This window comes from Neomonachus schauinslandi, chromosome 9 (genome assembly GCF_002201575.2).
Source record: "Neomonachus schauinslandi chromosome 9, ASM220157v2, whole genome shotgun sequence".
NCBI classification, from domain to species: domain Eukaryota; kingdom Metazoa; phylum Chordata; class Mammalia; order Carnivora; family Phocidae; genus Neomonachus; species Neomonachus schauinslandi.
Window position 1 is genome coordinate 76,072,838 of NC_058411.1, and position 18,140 is coordinate 76,090,977.

General features: G+C 45.5%; 1 protein-coding gene across 1 annotated transcript in view; it reads right to left on the reverse strand.

Moving 5' to 3' along the window:
* The window catches only part of LOC110585261 (neuroendocrine protein 7B2), a 55,425-nt gene extending 40,349 nt beyond the window's left edge, over nt 1-15,076 (reverse strand). Inside the window, exons 1-2 of the mRNA XM_021695473.1 lie at nt 15,054-15,076; nt 13,362-13,594 (exon numbers count right to left, since the gene is read on the reverse strand). Of these exons, the coding sequence (XP_021551148.1) occupies nt 13,362-13,587 (226 nt within the window). The 5' untranslated portion in view covers nt 13,588-13,594; nt 15,054-15,076. The remainder of the gene's footprint in view (nt 1-13,361; nt 13,595-15,053) is intronic.
* Nucleotides 15,077-18,140: the final 3,064 nt, after the last annotated feature.

Here is an 18,140-nt window from a genome sequence, read left to right on the forward strand (position 1 = left end):
TGGAAATCATCCATCCTCAATATAGTCACGTGGCCTTAGCTCCTAAGGTGAGGGGGCAGAGCACTTCGTAAGACCAGAGGGAAGCCCATTCATCCAAAGATTCACAACTTTTGACGGCAGTTTTCCCAGGCCACGCTTAGGAGAAGGATGTAAGGAAGAGAGAACACAGGATATGACCACAGTCAGGACCATCTTCCACCCCCGAAGCCAGGTGCACTTGGAGATATACGTGGGAGGATGAAAGAAGCAGCTACCATGAGAATGATGCTTTGCATTTGTGTAACGCTTTCTACGGTCCAAAACACTTTTCTATCCATTCTTTAACTTGACTGTCGTATCAACCCCGTAAGATGGACTGGATCACTTATCTCCGTGGGCAGACTGGGAAAATAAACTTCACAGAGTTTAAAGGGACTTGCTCAGTGCCACCCAGCGGGTCCAAGCCAGGACCAAGCCCTGGGCTTCCTGCCTCGGTGAGCTTCCTGCTACGTTACACACGCCCACCCTCGCCCCCCACCCCACACCATGTGCCCCTTCCACTACTCCAACCCCATGGCACACCACGCTCAAAAATGCACGCTTAGTTTTAATTGCGGTGCCAAGCCAGGGTCTGCTAAACCCTTCCAGCCTGCTTTAATAACTTTCTCTCCGAACCATGGTGTCCAAGGTATTTGCACCAATTTGTTCCAAGAGGGCAGTCTGTCAGAAAATTTGCTTCCTGAAGCTTCATGTCTCTGAAACACCATCTGCCTAAATCTGCATGTGGTTTACCACGACTCCCAGCATCATTATAGCTTGTCAGCTAAGTATCACAGGATTATACAAGTCTACGGGGATAGAAGACAGAACACCAGGATGGTGCTGCTGGGAGAGATGCATTCAAACCTAACACAGTTGGCTTGCCAGCCAGCTCATAAAGCTCAGGCTGTGTGCTTGTGGGCAACTTTAAACTTTCTTCACCGCTGTAAAGGTTCTCTCAGATGAGACAGAGCACAGGAAAGTATTTTTGCAAACCATAAAATATTAGTTGTTACTACTCCATTTCCTCCATGTGCGTGATCCACTTTGGTCAATTATCTCTGGACATTGCTCACTTGGCTTCCCTGGGGACGCAGCAAGCTTCTTGTTGTCTCACCCTTCGCCTAGGTGATGGGAAACAAGGGCCAGGCTTGAACCTACTCTGGGCTTCAGATAGAACAGCACGTCTAGGAGGACACCTGCCAGAAGCCGATTTGTACGAGGACCTGAGAAGCCTCCTGAGGACCAGATCCTACTGAAGGAAGGACGGGTCTGCCTGCCCAGGCCGAGGCAGGAATAAGTCATGCCTCTGCAGTCAACAGGAAGGGAAGGGTCTTAGCCCCCATGCTATCTAACGCTTAGATTTCTCTCTGCGCCCAGCATCTCGGGTGAATCCTATGAAAAGCATGGAGCAGTGAGGAATAAAAGGGAAAGCCATTTTCCTGAAAAGTCTCTGGGATTTAGGGGCACGAGGTACACCGAGGCATCTCCCCCTGCCTCGCCGACCAATACATGCCAACAGAACTCCCTGAGGCCGCGACTGCTGGAGGCTGCTGGAGGCTGGAGGCCGTGGTGGTGCCCAGCTGAAGGAGACAAGGAGAAGAAGGGGAAACGGGTAACTGTCCTGAGGCAGCGCATCAATTCATTATGTTCTGGATCATGCATGCGCTGGGCTCTGGGATCTCAAGAAATATCTGAGGCATTTTGCAGGGAGCTGGGGTCCTGACTGAGGAGGTATGAGAAAAGCCAGTGAATTTAGGATTCTGAGGGTGGCTCCAAGTGTGCTCACAGGTTGTATGACAGGACGATCTTGACTAGAATAACACTAGTTTCATTTGCTGGAGTCTCGGAGGTCAGTGTTGTTTCAAAGGAGCAAACAAAGCAAGGTGATTTTAGCAAATATTCGGTGGGTGGGTGTCTGTTATGTGCCAGGCCCCGTTCCGGCCCTGCAGGTACAAAAAGCAGGCAGACATCACGTCTGCTCTTGCAGATCTTACGGTCTGGGGAGGAAGGTGAGCAGCGCACCATCGTAAATGCCAGTTCATGGGGAGTCCATAAGCACCAAATTCGAAGAAAGATCCACAGGGAGGCCACGAGCAAGGATCATCCTTAAAGATAAACTTATTTCACCATCAGGTCTAAGATCAACCTTGTCCGCATCTAAACCTTTAATCCAGTAGCCTGAGAAGCTGCCCGCTGTGCTGCACAGAACAGAACAGAACACCAGGATCGTGCTCAAGCTGTGAACCCACATGCAAATAGTAGCTGCATCCCCACATAAGTCACTTCTCGGAGTTTCTCTTTCTACGTCTATAAAATGTGACAAGGAATATGTGTCCCCCCATCTCAAACAAGAGATTGTGATGTGAGGGGTAAGCACAAGACCGCACATGAAGATAATCTGAGATCCAGAATCTAATAGAGGTATCCAAAAGCACAGTATTGTTTGTGTGTGGATTATCATCATTTTCCTTAGGAACCACAGCTTGATGCAGCTGTGTTACTGTGTTATTCTCCACGCTGGCATGGTGGTTAATTTAACGTGTTAGCTTGGCTAGGCTATATGCCCAGTTGCGTGGTCAAACACCAAGACAGAGGTTAGATGCATGGTGTTGTGAAGGTCTTTTTTAGATGTGGTTGGCACTGAAATCAGTCGACGTTGTGTAAAGCAGACCATCTTCCATAATGTGGAAGGGACTCATCCAATCAGTCAAAGACCTTAAAAGACCGAGGTCCCCTGAAGAGGAGAGAATTCTGCCTCCGGATGCCTTCAGACTCAAGGTCCCAACATCAATTTTCCCTGGGTCTCCAGCATGCAGGTCAGCCCTGCAGATTTCAGACTTGCCAGCCCCAACTGCAGAAGCCAACCCCTTGAACTAAATCTGTCTCTCTCTATACACACACACACATACACACACACACAGATATCTATCCGTAACTTATAATATATTTATAAATACACACACATACACATGTGTGCACACACAGCATTTGTTCTGATTCTCTGGAAAACCCTAACACATCTGACTTCCACTGAATTCCATGAAAATATATGGAGGCTCAGCGTCTCGCAGGTTCTGGCTTGTATGGAAGTGAGCACTTCACAGCAAGGGTCCTGGAGTCAGAGGCCCAGCACAGCATTTAGCAGTCGTCATCCAGTAAACGGAACCTCGGTTTCTGTGTCCCTCTCTGCCATTAGAAGACAGTCACATTTTACTTAAGGGATGAACTGAAGATGTCAACATGATTCAAAATTCACAGAACTCAAGAACAATCCTGACCAAGGACGAGGACTATCTCTGCTAAAATCAGCTAAAATGCAATAAGCACTGTGTACAATGACTAAGCCTACTACTTTGAAATTGTGACTCTTGACAAACTGTTACTTTGGGGGGATTCACATCACTTCTCATGGTGCGTAGGCAGTGAGTGCATACTAATTTTTTGTATTGCACTGTTTCAAAGTCACATAAAATGCACACACAACATTCCCCAACAACTCAATATTCCTACTGGGAAATATTGATTTCTATTCTATTGGCTAATGCCTCGCTGAAACATTTATTATATAAATATATATATTTTTTAAGTTTTTATTTATTTATTTGAGACAGAGAGAGCACAGGTTGGTGGGGGGAGAGGCAGAGGGAGAGGAAGAAGCAGATCCCCCACTAGCAGGGAGCCTAACGCGGGCTGATCCCCAGACCCTGGGATCACAACCCTAGCCGAAGGTAAATGCCTAACCCACTGAGCCACCCCAACATTTATTATATATTTTTAAAGATTTATTTATTTTAGAGAGAGAGCGGGCGTGTATGCAGGGGGAGGGGCAAAGGGAGAAGGAGAGAGAGCCTTAAGCAGACTCTGCACAGAGCGCAGAGCCCAATGAGAGGCTCGATCTCATGACCCTGAGATCACAACCTCAGCCGAAACCAAGAGTTGGTTGCTCAACCGACTACCTCACCCAGGTGCCCCTGAACCATTTATCATATTAATCAAAAAAGAAAGTAGACAAAGACAACACTCTTTTCATCTTGAATTATATTTTACAAGTTACAGAGGGATTTTATAATGTAAGTACAAAAATGCTGTAACATAACTAGTAAATAACTAGGAGTTGGATTATATATTCACGCAAGGTAACAGAAAATATATATTGGTCTTTGCCCTCATTCCTGGCACAGTGCTCCTGAAATCCTTGTAATTTCTTGAGTGATAAAGAGTACTAGGAACATCTTTTGTTCTAGTGTTTGGTCTTTGACTCTGGTTTCTGACACAGGGCTCTGGAAATCCTTATAATTTCCTGGGTGACAGGAGTGTATTTTGTTCTAATGAAGTGACTCCGGGAGGGTTCCTGGGTGGCTCTTAGAGAAGGGTTGGTCACTGGAAAGATAAAGGCGTGATTAGAAGCTTGGGATTTTCAGTCTCGCCCTATTCTCTTGAGAGGGGTGGGGGCTGAAAATAGAGTTAATGATTGATCCTGCCTATGTAATGAAGCCTCCATAAAACCCCAAAAGTACAGGGTTTGGGAACTTCCAGGATGGTAAACACAGCCGCACGGGGAAGGTGATGCACCCCAACTCCACGGGGACAGAAGCTCCTTCACTCGGGACCCTCCCCGACCGAGCCCTAGGTGTCTCTTCATCTGGCTGTTCATCTCTCTCCATATCATATCCTTTAATAAACTAGTGAATATAAGTGTTTCCCTGAGTTCTGTGAGCGGCTCTACCAAACCAGTCCAACAAACAAGGGGTGTGTGTGTGGGGGGGGGAGCTCAGATTTATAGCCAGGCAGTCAGAAGCAGGGAGGTATCTCCAGGGAGGTAGTGTCAGAATTGAGTTAAACTGTAGACTATCCAGCCGGTGTGGCCGACTTGCGTGCTGTAGGAAATCACATGTGGGGTCGGACGTGTTGTGAGTATGGTATCAATCAGTGGGACAGTAAAGGGGAGACACAGTAGGAAAACTGAGTTTTTCTAATACAATTCATAAAGAGTTAAAATTATCTGATATTTTAAAACATCAAAAACCATATAGGCGAGGTGTATGAGATATATAAGATGACAAAGAATAGAGATTTGGGAAGCCGATTGCATTTCCTTCTTGTATTCTTATTTTAATTCTGAGCATGTGGCTTGGAACAGTACAGAGTGACTGCAGATACTGAGACCCAAACCTCCAAACTTCGCCGCACCGCAACGCCCCTCTGCCTCTTCCCTTTCTCCCAGCAGAGGAAGGGCTGGACTTGGGCCACCCGTGCTCCAGTTCTCATCCCCTCCCATGTGCTCAGGAGCTTTCACCCCTCGGTTATCTGCCCTTTGTGCCACGTCTTCTGCACCCCCTCTCCACTGGTTCTGGCCAATCGGCACTTAAACAAGTTCAGATCTCTCCCTCTCCTGCTGGCCCAGACCACAAACCTAAACAAAAACCTTCTTCAGCGCTATGCCACTCCCCGCTCCATTCCCTCCGTAAGGATTACTCAGTCTTCACCCCCTTACCTGACCTCCTGGGTCATCTTCCCTGTCTCCTGCCCGATGGTTTCTGCCTGAGGCCCCACTCCACCAGTGAACCCTTTACACCCGGTGGCCCTGGTTTCAGGTGACCTCTCTGCAGATTTTTACCATGGGGACTACTGCCCATTCCTGAGACACTCCTTCCTTGTTTTCTGTGCACGTCATCATTCTGGTGTTTTCTGGCCAATCATTCTGCTTGCCCTGTAGGCTCTTCTACCTGGCACTCCTGTAGGAGTCTTTCAGGCCTTTTTCTTAGGTGCTCTGCTCTCCCTCCCTGACCCTTGCCCAGGGTCACCTCCCCCATCCCCATAGCATCAGCCACTGTGACCATGGGGACGACCATGACATCTCTCCCTTTGCCCCAGCATCTCTCCTGCTTCGTATACAGCTACATGCCTCCTGGATGCCTGTCCCTGGATGCCCCAGGGCAACTTAAACACAACACAAAAAAACACCCATTATTTTCATCTTCCTGTCCTGCCTCCACGTCCCCCCAAAAACTCCAAATCTCCCCCTTCTCCTTTTGAATTTTTCACTATCCGTGCAATTGACCAAGATGAGAAACTGGAAATCATCCAGGGACTTTTTTAAGGATCTGAGTTAAGGGTGGGCTGAATGGAACCCCAAAGGACATGGGCCAAACTGGAGGCCCTGGCCTCCTCGAAGAGCCAACCCATTGCTCTCACTGGCTCCCCCAGGATGGGGGGGCAGCCTAGAAGGATTTTAGTCAGGATATCTGGGTCAAGAGTCAGCCCCATTCTTTCCTCCAACTGCAGAGAGGCTAGCCAGAAGCTGAGGCCCCAGTGCTGTTCAATGCTGAAGTCGCTCTCCCCTCCAACCTTCAAATGGGAAGCAACTGCTGCCCCCGTGTGGCAAGATGGAGGCACTGCAGTCCTTTACAGAGGCCAAAGGCTGGCTAAGGCCGCTTAGAATCTGCCCCTTCAAATAGGCTTTACCTTACAAAGGACTCTTTCTCCCCTTGATATTTACTAAGAAAACAATCTTGGTTCTCTTTATTTTGAAATGAAAAAACTGAGGTCCAAAAGTGAGTGTTGTAAAAAAGAATTTTGGCATTTTTATGCTTGGCAATACGGCTTTAAAATTATCTGAAACCATCAAATGCCAGTGTTCATAAATTTCTATCCGGTGGTTTGTTATCTGGTGTTATCAGAGAGCTAGGCATCTGGTGGCCTAGACCTGTGAAGAAAATAAACCGGTGGCGCTGAGGAGATCCTCTTTTACCTGAGGCCGTTAACATTCTGAAAACCAAAGCACATTTTCTGGTTGGGTTCTTCCGAGGCCAACATTAGTGTCAGCTGGAAGAGCCACTCCTGACTCCCCAGAGTCTCTGTCCCCTGTAAAATGGCTCTCTGAATCACCTTGGCCGGCTGGTGGCTTTACTTGTTTCCGGGGCCAAGAGAACAACGGTAGCCATTCGGGTAGGTCACAGGGACCCGTGAGCAACTTTGGGCTGGATGGCCACTGCTGAAACGCACTGAAGCCCGTCTGAACGGTACCCTAACCGGATGGGTCAGCAGAAATCCCATCAGGGGAAAGCCATGAAAGCCTGAAAATGTGGTGTTCATAGTCCACCGAGTGAGATGAGGCAGGCCCGCTGTGTGGCTACTAACAGCACCAGCCGGCTGCCAGCCAGCGAGCGGGCTCAAAGCCCCACGCGACACAGGAGAAAACGAGGGCTCAGAGAAGCTACCAGGGTCACACAGAGCTCGCGAACAGCATGGCCAAGCCTCAGCCCCCGTGTTCTCTTCTCTCTAAAACCACACGTTGATCCCCGTTTGTCTTTGTGTTTCCATTTTGCTCTGGGCTAACAACGCCTGCGTTTGAGAGATGCTCCTTACCAAGTCACGTTTAAGGTGCCTATGGAGAAATAAAAAATAACCACCAATGCTCTCGGATGGCTTTGGCAAATGCTTCCTCCCCAGTGACGACTGAACAATTAGCAGTTAACCAGAGGCTGGTTACCAAGTTTCGGGAATCCTCTGATATGCGGAGAATCTAGTTGGCCCCCTGCTGGTTCAGTGCTGGAACTGCAAAACGTCCTTCCTGTGTCTCAACAGGCAGGAATACAAAGGGCACCAACCTTGTACGGCGCTCGTCAGTCACCACCAAAGCAAACAGACTTTTTGCTCATATCACTGAGCTCTGGGCAAAAACTTCTAGGCAGATTTTTTTTTAAAACTCAGATTAGAAATGAAATATCTGCCTCGAACTGAAAGGAGAGAAGTCTCAACAGATCCAGATGTCAAATAGTATTTACTTACCTGTTGCTGCTAAATATATGCATTTCCCCCCCCGATAGTATGTATATATTCATTCTTCAAATATTTACTGTGTGCCTACTCTGGGTCTGGGTGTAAAGCAGTAAATAAAACTGTCTCATGGAGCTTACATCCCAAGTGGGGAGACAGACAGACAACGAGCAAGGAAACAAACACTAATGATAAATTTTAAAAGATGCTATGGGGGTTAAAAAAAAAAAGAAAAAAAGCACACCGTGACAGAGAACGGGGGCTACTCAGAGCAGTGTGGTCAGGGCAGCCCTCTGTGAGCAGGTGACTCTAAAACTGAGACCGAAGAGGAAGGTACACCATGCAGAGTGGGAAGAACAGATGGTGTGAAGGTGGAGTAAGCCCACTGGTGTGACCAGGGCTGAAAGGAGGTGGGGTGGGAGCGGGCGGTAGAGCGGGCGGTAGAGCAGGGACGAGGGTGTGCAGCAGGTGTGGATCCTTGCAGGATGTGGCAGGAAGTGTTATTTTTAACCCAGGTGCAATGGGAAGGCACGGATTGAATTTTAACCCTCGAGAGTGACACTGATGGGATTTAAACTTGTATTTTTAAAGTTTAACCCTGCCTTCCCTGTGGAGAAAAATTTGAAAGAAACAAAGTCGAAGTGATGCGGTTTCTAACAGACAATTTCATAAATTCATGCCAGGCACAATGGTATCTTGAACCAGTATGTTTGGAGCAGAGCCAGAGAAAAGAGAGGGCAGGCAAACACAGATGTATTTTAGAAACAGAAATGAAATAAATTGCTAATAATTTGGGTATGACATGGAATGGAGAAAATGGAAGGATTATTCCAGGTTTTTAGCCTGCATGCATGACTAAGTGGTGGCACTATTCATTTCGACAGAAAAGACTGACATATAAACAGGTTGAGGAAGGTGGTGGTAGAGAGATCAGGATTGACATATGGTAATTTAGCAATTCACAGAAGCCTCTAGATATACAAGAAACAAGTTTGGGTTGAAAATACGAATGTTGGCATCATCAGCAAAGAAATGGCATTTGGAGTCAAGGGAAAAAATGAAATCCTCTAGATAGAGAATTGAGAATAAAAGAAGTAGAGCCAGCATTGAGCCCTGGAGAACTTAACCCTGGAGAAGGAGAAAACTGCCAAGGAGACCAGGAAGAAAACGGTTAACAGGGAAAAGGGAAAGGAGGAAAGCCAACGGTGTGCCATCTTGGTGCAAAAACCAAGAAAGAAAAGGGTTTTAAGAAGGTCAAGTGTGTCTACTGCTGCTGAGGTTGAATAGGATGAAGACAGAACATCGGTGGATTTGGCAAGACAAGAACCCGTCCAAGGCATCTCAAAATTAACCTGTGGAAAACTGAACTTGAACTCTTCCCCTGGAGAGGCTCAGTGTGTTCCTCTTGGAGAAAAGTGTTCCTTTTCAGTTCCTCAGGCCAAAATCTTGGTGTCACCCCTGACTCCTCTTTCTTTCAGTTCCTGCCTCCAACCCACCAGCAAATCCTGTTGGCTCTAGCTTAAAAATACACCCACAATCTGCCCATGTCTCGCTACCTCTCTACCTATCATGCTAGTATATCTACCCCCCCCCAGATTATTATAGAAGCCTCCTAAATGAGCTTCCCCATTCCAGTCCTCCCTCCCCACAGGAAGATTTTCAATACAGCAGCTGGAGTGATCCTTTTCAAGGATATGTACTCAGAGGACAAGCTGAAGATCCTGTGAGGAGACCTGTCCCCACATACCCAGCCTCCACCCTCCCCTTCCTGCCGTCACCCAGGCTCCTTCCGACCATCCTCCTGAGTCTTGGGCTCCGGCCACACTAGCCTCCTTGCTTTTGCACGTGCAGCTCTCTGTCTGGGACGTCTTTCTCTACGTATCACAAGGCTCGCTCTCCAACTCTCAGAGCTTGGCTTATCTTCCCAGGGAGGAGCCCCCTACCCCTATTTTTTTTTTTTTAAGATTTTATTTATTTAACAGAGAGAGAGACACAGCAGAGAGAGGGAACACAAGCAGGGGGAGTGGGAGAGAGACAAGCAGGTTTCCTGCGGAGCAGGGAGCCCGATGCAGGGCCCCCTACCCCTATTTTAAGTTGTTTCCTCCAACCCCCTCCTCTGCTTTATATTTTTAGAGCACTTATAACCATTTGACTTATTATATATTTTACATATCTGTTTGTTTAGGAACTATATCTCTCCTGTCTTGCCAATCTTTGATGTTCATGTTTCTTTCCCCGGTATCTAAAACAGTGCCTGGCATTCAAGAAATACTTGTTGACCTGACAAATAAGGGGCAGGAACCATGGACGAGGAGAGAATGGGAGGTGGGGAAGCGCCATCAGTAGGCGGTGAACAGATGCTGGGAAAGGCAGCAAAAAAAAAATGGTACAATAACTACAGGGGGTATGAGATCAAAGGAGGGACTAAGTTTTCTAATGGGATATATGGGTAATTTATACTGATCCTATATCCTATACTAAAAGACTAGCTTATAACCCTATGCTTGAGAGCTAATATATATCTTCACTAATGAGATTAATCTGAGGATCATAAGATTAATTAATCAGAATAGACAACATAAGGAAAAATTATCTTCAATGTGCCATTTATTAGATAATAAACAGCCCTTCCTGCAAGGGACTTAGAGTCCAGTAATAGTCATCTAAAGTGTGATGATGATTCATTCAAAAATGATTTCACAGTAGTGCAATTATACATGCGAACACCTTTTTTTTCTGAACTGGAATATTACCTGCTCGCAGGTAATAAATTCAAATTCAGGCAGTAAATTCAAATCCTATCCCCAAGGTAAACGGAAGCTTAGAGAAGTTAAGTAATTTGCTGGCGTTGAAACTCATGTGTCTTTGCCAATAGTCTACGTTAAACATGTGTTAATATTCACACCAGAATACACGCTTTATGTCTATTCTTTCTATAAAAATCAGGAAAAAAACCCCTTTTCTAACTTGGTCCTTCATAATAAAATCCTACAATAAATGTTGGAAGGGATGTAAGAGATACTACACATATGGGTCAGAAGCCTGGGAATGGATGAATTGAACCAATGCTACATTCACATAAATAAATATGAGATCACCTAACAAATTAAGTGCCAAGGTCCAGGACTGGGAAAAAGCCAGGCTTCTCATTTTGTTTCTTTTCTCCCCCAAAGTCTTTGGACTATTTTCTATTAGCTTTCATCCAAGCTGTAAAAGGCAGAATCCTAAAGTGACCCCCAGGATTGCCACCCTGCATAATCCTCTGCTTCTGAGTGTGGGTGAGACCTATCAATATAATGGGGTATCAGTCCCTTTTAAATGACAAAGGTGATGGGATGGCCACTCCCATCATTACAATCAGGAGACTAAAGGGATATTCTCCCTCTGGCTTTGAAGAAGCAAGCTGCCCTGTTGTGCTGGGGCCCTGTGGCTCACGACCTGGGGTGACCTCTAAGAGCTGAGAGGGACCCTGGCTGACAGCCAGCAAGAAAGGACCCCAGTCCTACAGCAGCAAGAAACTGAATTCTGCCAACAACCTTAATGAGCTTGAAAGACGACCCCAAGCTCCTGCCAACACCTCGATTTCAGCCTGATGAGACGAGCAGAGGGCCCAGCAAACCCAAGCCAGACCCAGACGCCTGACCAAAAGAAACCGTGAGATAATAAATGGGCATTATGGCAAGATGGTAAATTTGTGGTAATTTGTTATAGCGTAATAGAAAACTAAAACACAAGCCAATCTTCATCCCTTACACAGACACTTTGAGAGGTGACCTAACACGGCCATGACCTCACATCATCCCAGGGGATCATAACGGAAACAGAATTTTTCATTCTGAATTGTCCTAATTGTCCTGCTCTTACAAACCTCCTTGCCTTTTCTCTTGGTATCATTCCCTGCTGAATTCCAATTCAGACTTCCAAACCCAAGTCAAATGTTGACTGGCTTCTCCAGAGAAGTATTTCCTTATAGCCATGCCCATCCACTCCCAAGCACAACAAATTAATTACTCCTATTCTTTGCTTCCATGATAGCAGCTTGTCTGGGCATCTCCCCAAAACCCTGCCATGCAGGTGCATTGTGGTAACCTTTCTTTTAGGACACAGCTGCCCCAGTCCCTGCAGTGGGGCTGGCGTGGAGTGGGTGCTAAATAATTGGATACCGAGTAAAGAAAATGAGGCTCTGGAAAAACACAAGCCTCGCATGCCCAGGGAGCTGCTATTTCTCTTCCATACAGATGACCAGGCATCAGGTATTAACGGAAACTTGGAAAGCTTTCTCCATGACAACAGCTGGGTGGCTAATCAAGCACTTACTGCGCTAAAAGGGCAGATATTTACTGTCCAGAAAAAGCTGGTCTGAACTGGATAGGTGTGCTAGGAGCGACAGGTAGCAGGTGCCGGGAAGGACGGAGATTCTTCCTAAAGGGGTGGCATGATTCACTCTGATTTAAGCCCTGTGCTAGGTTTGCACGCTTGCCGATTCAAATTATCTGTTAATCCATTCCTGATATGCGATGCCAACCTAAACAGACAACAATCCCACAGAATTAGTTTTACTCAATGGCTTGCAACCGTGGGTAACAAGACAGAAATGAGAGTCATTTTTCGCCCACATCCATGGCATTTACAGGCCTCCAGGGCAGATAGCATTTTTAGGAAATCACAGACTCAGGCAAAATGATGCATCATCAATCCATACAGAATATCATTTGCTGGTTATGTATTTTGACAAAACTCAGAAAGAATTCACATTTTTTCCTCGGAACCCCCTCACACGGGCAAAAGTCTGGAGTGCTCCCTTGCAGTTAACCTAAATTAACCATGCTACTGCTGTAGGACTCCCCCTCACTGGAGAAAGAGATTGTTTCAGAATCAGAGAGGATACAAAGCAAGGCATGGAAATAAGGCACCTGCTTGTCACCAACTCCTAAGAACTAGATGCAGATTCTCTCTATAGGTAAATCATTAAACAACAAAGTACTGCTTTTTAATAGAAGTATTACAATGACATTGCCAGAAACTTCAAAAAGTTCTGGGGGCAACGGTCTTGCCACACTAAAAGAATTTAATTAACATCTGTAATAATTAAAAATATTTCAAAAACGTTTTTTGACACAAACTCAATGTCAGTACCTCTTTCAGCTTCCTTTGCGTTTAAACAACATCATCCCTAAGAATCAAGTCAGATCCTATAGGTCCTGCATTTTAAGGATTTTTTACAAATACTGGTTGGCAATGACTCAAAGAGGGAGCCAGCTGGGGACACAATTTCCTAATGATCAGTATGGGAGAAGACGCAGGGTCTGGGTTCTAATCTTTCTTTAGGGATAACGCTAGATGCTCCTTTATTCACTCAAATATTAATGTACCAGACTTTGTGCGAGGTGCTAGGGCTACAGCTGTGAGTTAGATAGATTAGGTCCCTGTTCTCTTGATACTTATATTCTTATGTGGAGGCATGCATGTATATACTGTGAAGAATAAGAAATGGGAAACGGAAGGAGGAAATAAAGTTTCTTCAGCATGTATTATTTTAAGTACCAGAATATAGTAAATACCTTCGATGCTCTGTGGGCCCACAAGATTCATGGCCTGGTGTGCTGGATACTCTACCCGTGGTCTGGCAATGCCCAACTGCTCCATAACGCCATGGAGCAGCCTCTGGATATCTGTTTCCGAGACCCGGTCAGGGCTCCTCGGGCTATACGCAGATGTTGGAGTCCATCCAAATGTCAGCCAAAACACTAGGCCAGAGAGCATGGTAGAAACCATCGCGGAGACCATTTTTCACCTGCAGAAAAAAGACCAAATATGTATCGATTGGCCACAATTGGTGACTGTGATGATCCGTCACGCAAGTGAGTGATTCAAGGACCACCCACACAATGGGGGCTGCAATGAAAAGTCCTTAGGGGTTTGCTCTTGCCTTAAGTGTCCAGTCTAGGTAGAACACCTGCTGTGGAATGGTATTAAAGAAACGAAACAACCCAAGATAGCCAATTCCCTCTGCACATGGCAGCCTTGGGAAGACTAGCCAGGAATGGCCGTTCTCACTCCTTTTCTTCTCCTTGCAGCTCCCTGAAAGTGCTTCATTACCCCTAACCCCACCACCCTCTCCTCTCTTAGCAAAGCAAGCAAACCAACAAACAAGAACCGGCTTCAATTTAGAGAGAGGGAGAGGGTCATCGGGAGTTTTCCCAGTCTCGGGGGGAAAAGGAGGTTCTGAGGAAGGAGTCAGGAAGACAAATGGTAAAGAAGCACAGAAAGGTTAGGAGCAGTGGAAGGGAACATCTTAGCTCAGCAGACATCCAATACATGTGAGATCTTGAAGGGGATGAAAATACAGCCAGCTCAGGCCTGCTCTGCAATCTGGTAGGAGAGAAGAGGCAAGCTTGCTCAGCCACATACTGGCTGAGCGATCCTGGGCAAATGCCTCTGCTTCGTCTGCAAAACGGGCATGAAGAAAGCATCTGTGTTATAGGGTTGCGGTGAGCATCAGCACAATGCCAGGCAGAGCCCCCATACTGTCAATATGATGCTGGCAATATTGTCTCATGGTTCTAGAGGTTAGAACTTGAAGACATGGTCATGATGAGAGGAGAGGGAGAAAACTGCTCCCGGGAGTCAACCCGTCTTAAATGTTGGCTTCTCTGGAACCAGAAGCCTGCAGAACAAGGGGACAAATATTCATGCAGCTTCCCTCTGCAGCTGCTGAACCTGTTTAAGACCGACGCTTCAGGCAATGGCTGTGCAAACCCTCCTTTTGACCATTCTTCTATGGAGGGGACTGGGGGATTCATTTTCTTCCTTGAAACTGCAATATTCATAACCCCCATTTTTTTCCTCTGTAAAGGCAAGGCTTTTTCCAAGCCACCCCTAGATATGAAACCTTGTTCCCCAAATTGCTGAGACAGAAAAGCCTGCGATTCTGACGTAAAAGGCCGGAGGCAGACACCAACCTCTCCAGCCATCTCCATCTTCCCCTGGCCTGCTGGGAATGAAGGATGTCTTTGTTTCGTTTAAACCCCTGGCCAACACCGTTCTGATTTGATGAGCTACCCAATTTCCTCCCTCGATACTCTTTCCCTCGTATTTATAACCGAACCTTCTAATCCCCACCCATTCTTTGTCTGCCCCCAGCCTCCAGCTCAAGGATTTCAGCAGGACGCCCCCTCCCCTCCCCATCCTGTAAAACCCGCGCGTCTCGGGTGGGCTTCAGGGGGTCGAGCAGGCATCAACGCAGGACTCACCGATGGGCAGCGGGAGGATTCTGCTGCGGTCTGGGCCTGGGCGGGGGTCGAGCTGCGGGCCGGGTGAGCCGTATCGCGCGTGCGTCACCGCCCTCCTCATCTTAGCTCCGCCCCCACCGCTCCTCCAGCAGGTGGAGGCCGCCGGGCTCCGAGGCCCTAGAGCGCGACCCAGATGCTAGCTCCTCCTGCCCTGAGCCACGCAGGGTTCAACCCACGCATTCCACGTACACATGTCCTGGAGACTTTTATCTATCGACCCTTGCGGAAGTAATTCACCTTTTCTCAACCAATTATCTAAACAATGTGTCAGCTCGCCACTTTTGCCCTTCACCAATGCCACATCTTTAATTTTGCCACTTCCCATCTTTTTTTTTTTTTTTTTAAGTCTTCTAGGTTGAAGAAGGGGCAGTGATAGGAGAGACAAAAGATGAAGAGGTCCTAAGAACTTTTAATGATGGTGTACCCATCATAAAGGTGTTTCAGGAGCCCTTTCACTGAGCAGGAAAACTATCGGGATTTTTAATACGAGATATTAGAAACTTCTGTTAGAAGCGATACACCAAAAACGCATGAAAACCTCTAGGAACATTAGTTCTGAGTGTTATTTCTAAACTTCCAGACCAACTATCAAGATTTCTTTGGCCTGAAGAGAAATTGAACTTCCTGCGCATTGCAGAAATTTATCCAGGTAGACCCAGAATTTTTTGTTGAAGACTTATGGAACAATCTTGAACATCTGAATTTAGTCCAAACACAAAGTTGAGATGTAAAACCATAAAATAATTTCTTTCAAAACTGGGGATGAGTAAAGTACCCTGGGGGCCAGAGAATAACTATCTTGATGAGGCTAGAATCCAGATCTCTTTACCCTAGCTCTATGCTGCAAATCCATGCTCAGCTGTAGCATCTTATGCAAATTAGAGGGGCCCACCAAACTCATTCCCAAGACACATGGCCTTTTGGTTTAAAGCCGCTAAGCCCCCTTCCTAGTGTCTTTGCTTCCATGGATGCTCGTTTCCAGCTTTTTGTTTCAGTGCATGCAAATCAACAGGACAAATGCGGACTATTATTGGTTTTAGGCTCAAAGACCATGCTGGGATTTAATATTATTTACACATACTGAAGTTTTTCAATTCAGAATTTTATCTTAATTGTTTACTGTTATCTTTATTTTGTGCTTGGAAAAATGGAGAAGCCATTACAATTTACGGCTTTTGTGTTTAATGGAAATTATACACCAAAAGGTTTGCTTCATATGATATTTGGTATTTTAAAAACATATATATCCTGGACTTGATGATGATCAAACACCAATATTAAATTCTAAGTGATTATAAAATGTTGCCAGCCTACTAATTTAAGTCCTTTTTTTTGTTGCTCATGGTAAACAAATTTGTATGAGATCTTTATTTACACTTGCAAGAACAAAGTGAAAGTAATCCCTTAAGTTAGTGACTATGTACCATAATTGTAACTGTGTTAAGTACATTCACCTATCACTTGACCAGATATTCTCATGAGCAATATTATCTCCATTTTATATAAAATAGATTAATTCTAAAATTTAACTTTCCTGACTGTCCAAGCTACTCACCTTCATAGTCCTCCTATACTGTTAGCTTTTAGCTAACAAAAGTGGGAATGACATGTCGGTGGTTTTTGAAATTTATTTTTAATATTTTATTTATTTATTTGTCAGAGAGAAAGAGCAAGCACAAGCAGGGGGAGCGGCAGGCAGAGGGAGCAGGTTCCCTGCTGTGCAAGGAGCTTGATGTGGGACTCAGTCCCAGCACCCTGGATCACAACCCGAGCTGAAGGCAGACGCTTAACTGACTGAGCCACCCAGGCATCCCAGGGTAGTTTTTTGCTTTTGTTTAAGATTTTATTTATTTATTTGACAGAGAGAGACACAGCGAGAGGGAACACAAGCAGAGGGAGTGGGAGAGAGAGAAGCAGGCTTCCCGCTGAGCAGGGAGCCCGATGCAGGGCTCGATCCCAGGACCCTGGGATCATGACCCGAGCTGAAGGCAGATGCTTAACGACTGAGCCACCCAAGCGCCCGTTTGTTTTTTTTTTTAATGAATATCTTTCATTATTATCAATCTCAGAAAAGCCACTAATTCAGGTAATTGTACAGTTAATCTCCTGTGCTTTCTTACTGGACTTCACCCATACCCATGGTATAAAATAACATTAGTACATTTTTAAAAGTTTATCCAGAGCGGAGGTGAAGTTTAAACAATTGCTTTGAATCAGACACCATATATTTCAGAGTTTATGAGGGTTTTCTATCTCCACTTACTATCAGAAATATCATAAACACCTGAAATGCATATCCAGTTTATATCACAAACCTGTTTTGATGTCATAAAACATGGTATTTATCTACAGGTTTTCAGTCTTTATATAAGTCAAATTCTTACTAGTAGTGAGGGAGCACCTGGGTGGTTTAGTCGTTAAGCGTCTGCCTTCAGCTCAGGTCATGATCCCAGGGTCCTGGGATAGAGCCCCACATCAGGCTCCCTGCTCTGCGGGAGGCCTGCTTCTCCCTCCCCTACTCCCCCTGCTTGTGTTCCTGCTCTTGCTATCTCTCTGTCAAATAAATAAACTCTTTAAAAAAAAAAAAATTCTTACTAGTAATGAGAAAGGGTTGATTCCTAGGTAATACAGAAATAGGAAATAGCTTTGAAATAAAACATATGTATTGCTATCAAGTAGAACTTGGTAAAGCAGACACAGCTGATGACTTTAAATTTCTCTGTAAATATGGGCTGCTCTGAGTAGATGGGCAATGCTGTTCTATTCTGCTCCACTATCTGAATGTGGCGTTCTAATAACTGACCTACAAAACTATCTGTAGTGGTTCATTCTGCCTACAACATTCCTTCGTCTAAAACCTTGAGAATATCCACCATTGTTGACATTATTCTTTCCTTAAGCACTTGTAACTTTTAATAATTTAAAATATAAATTTAGAAAGATTTGCTTGACAATTTGGGTCAAATTCTAAAAGGTACTTTGAATTTCATCAGAGATTCAGACAAGTCATTTTCCAGAAGGTTACCTTTAATGTCTATGCTAAATAAA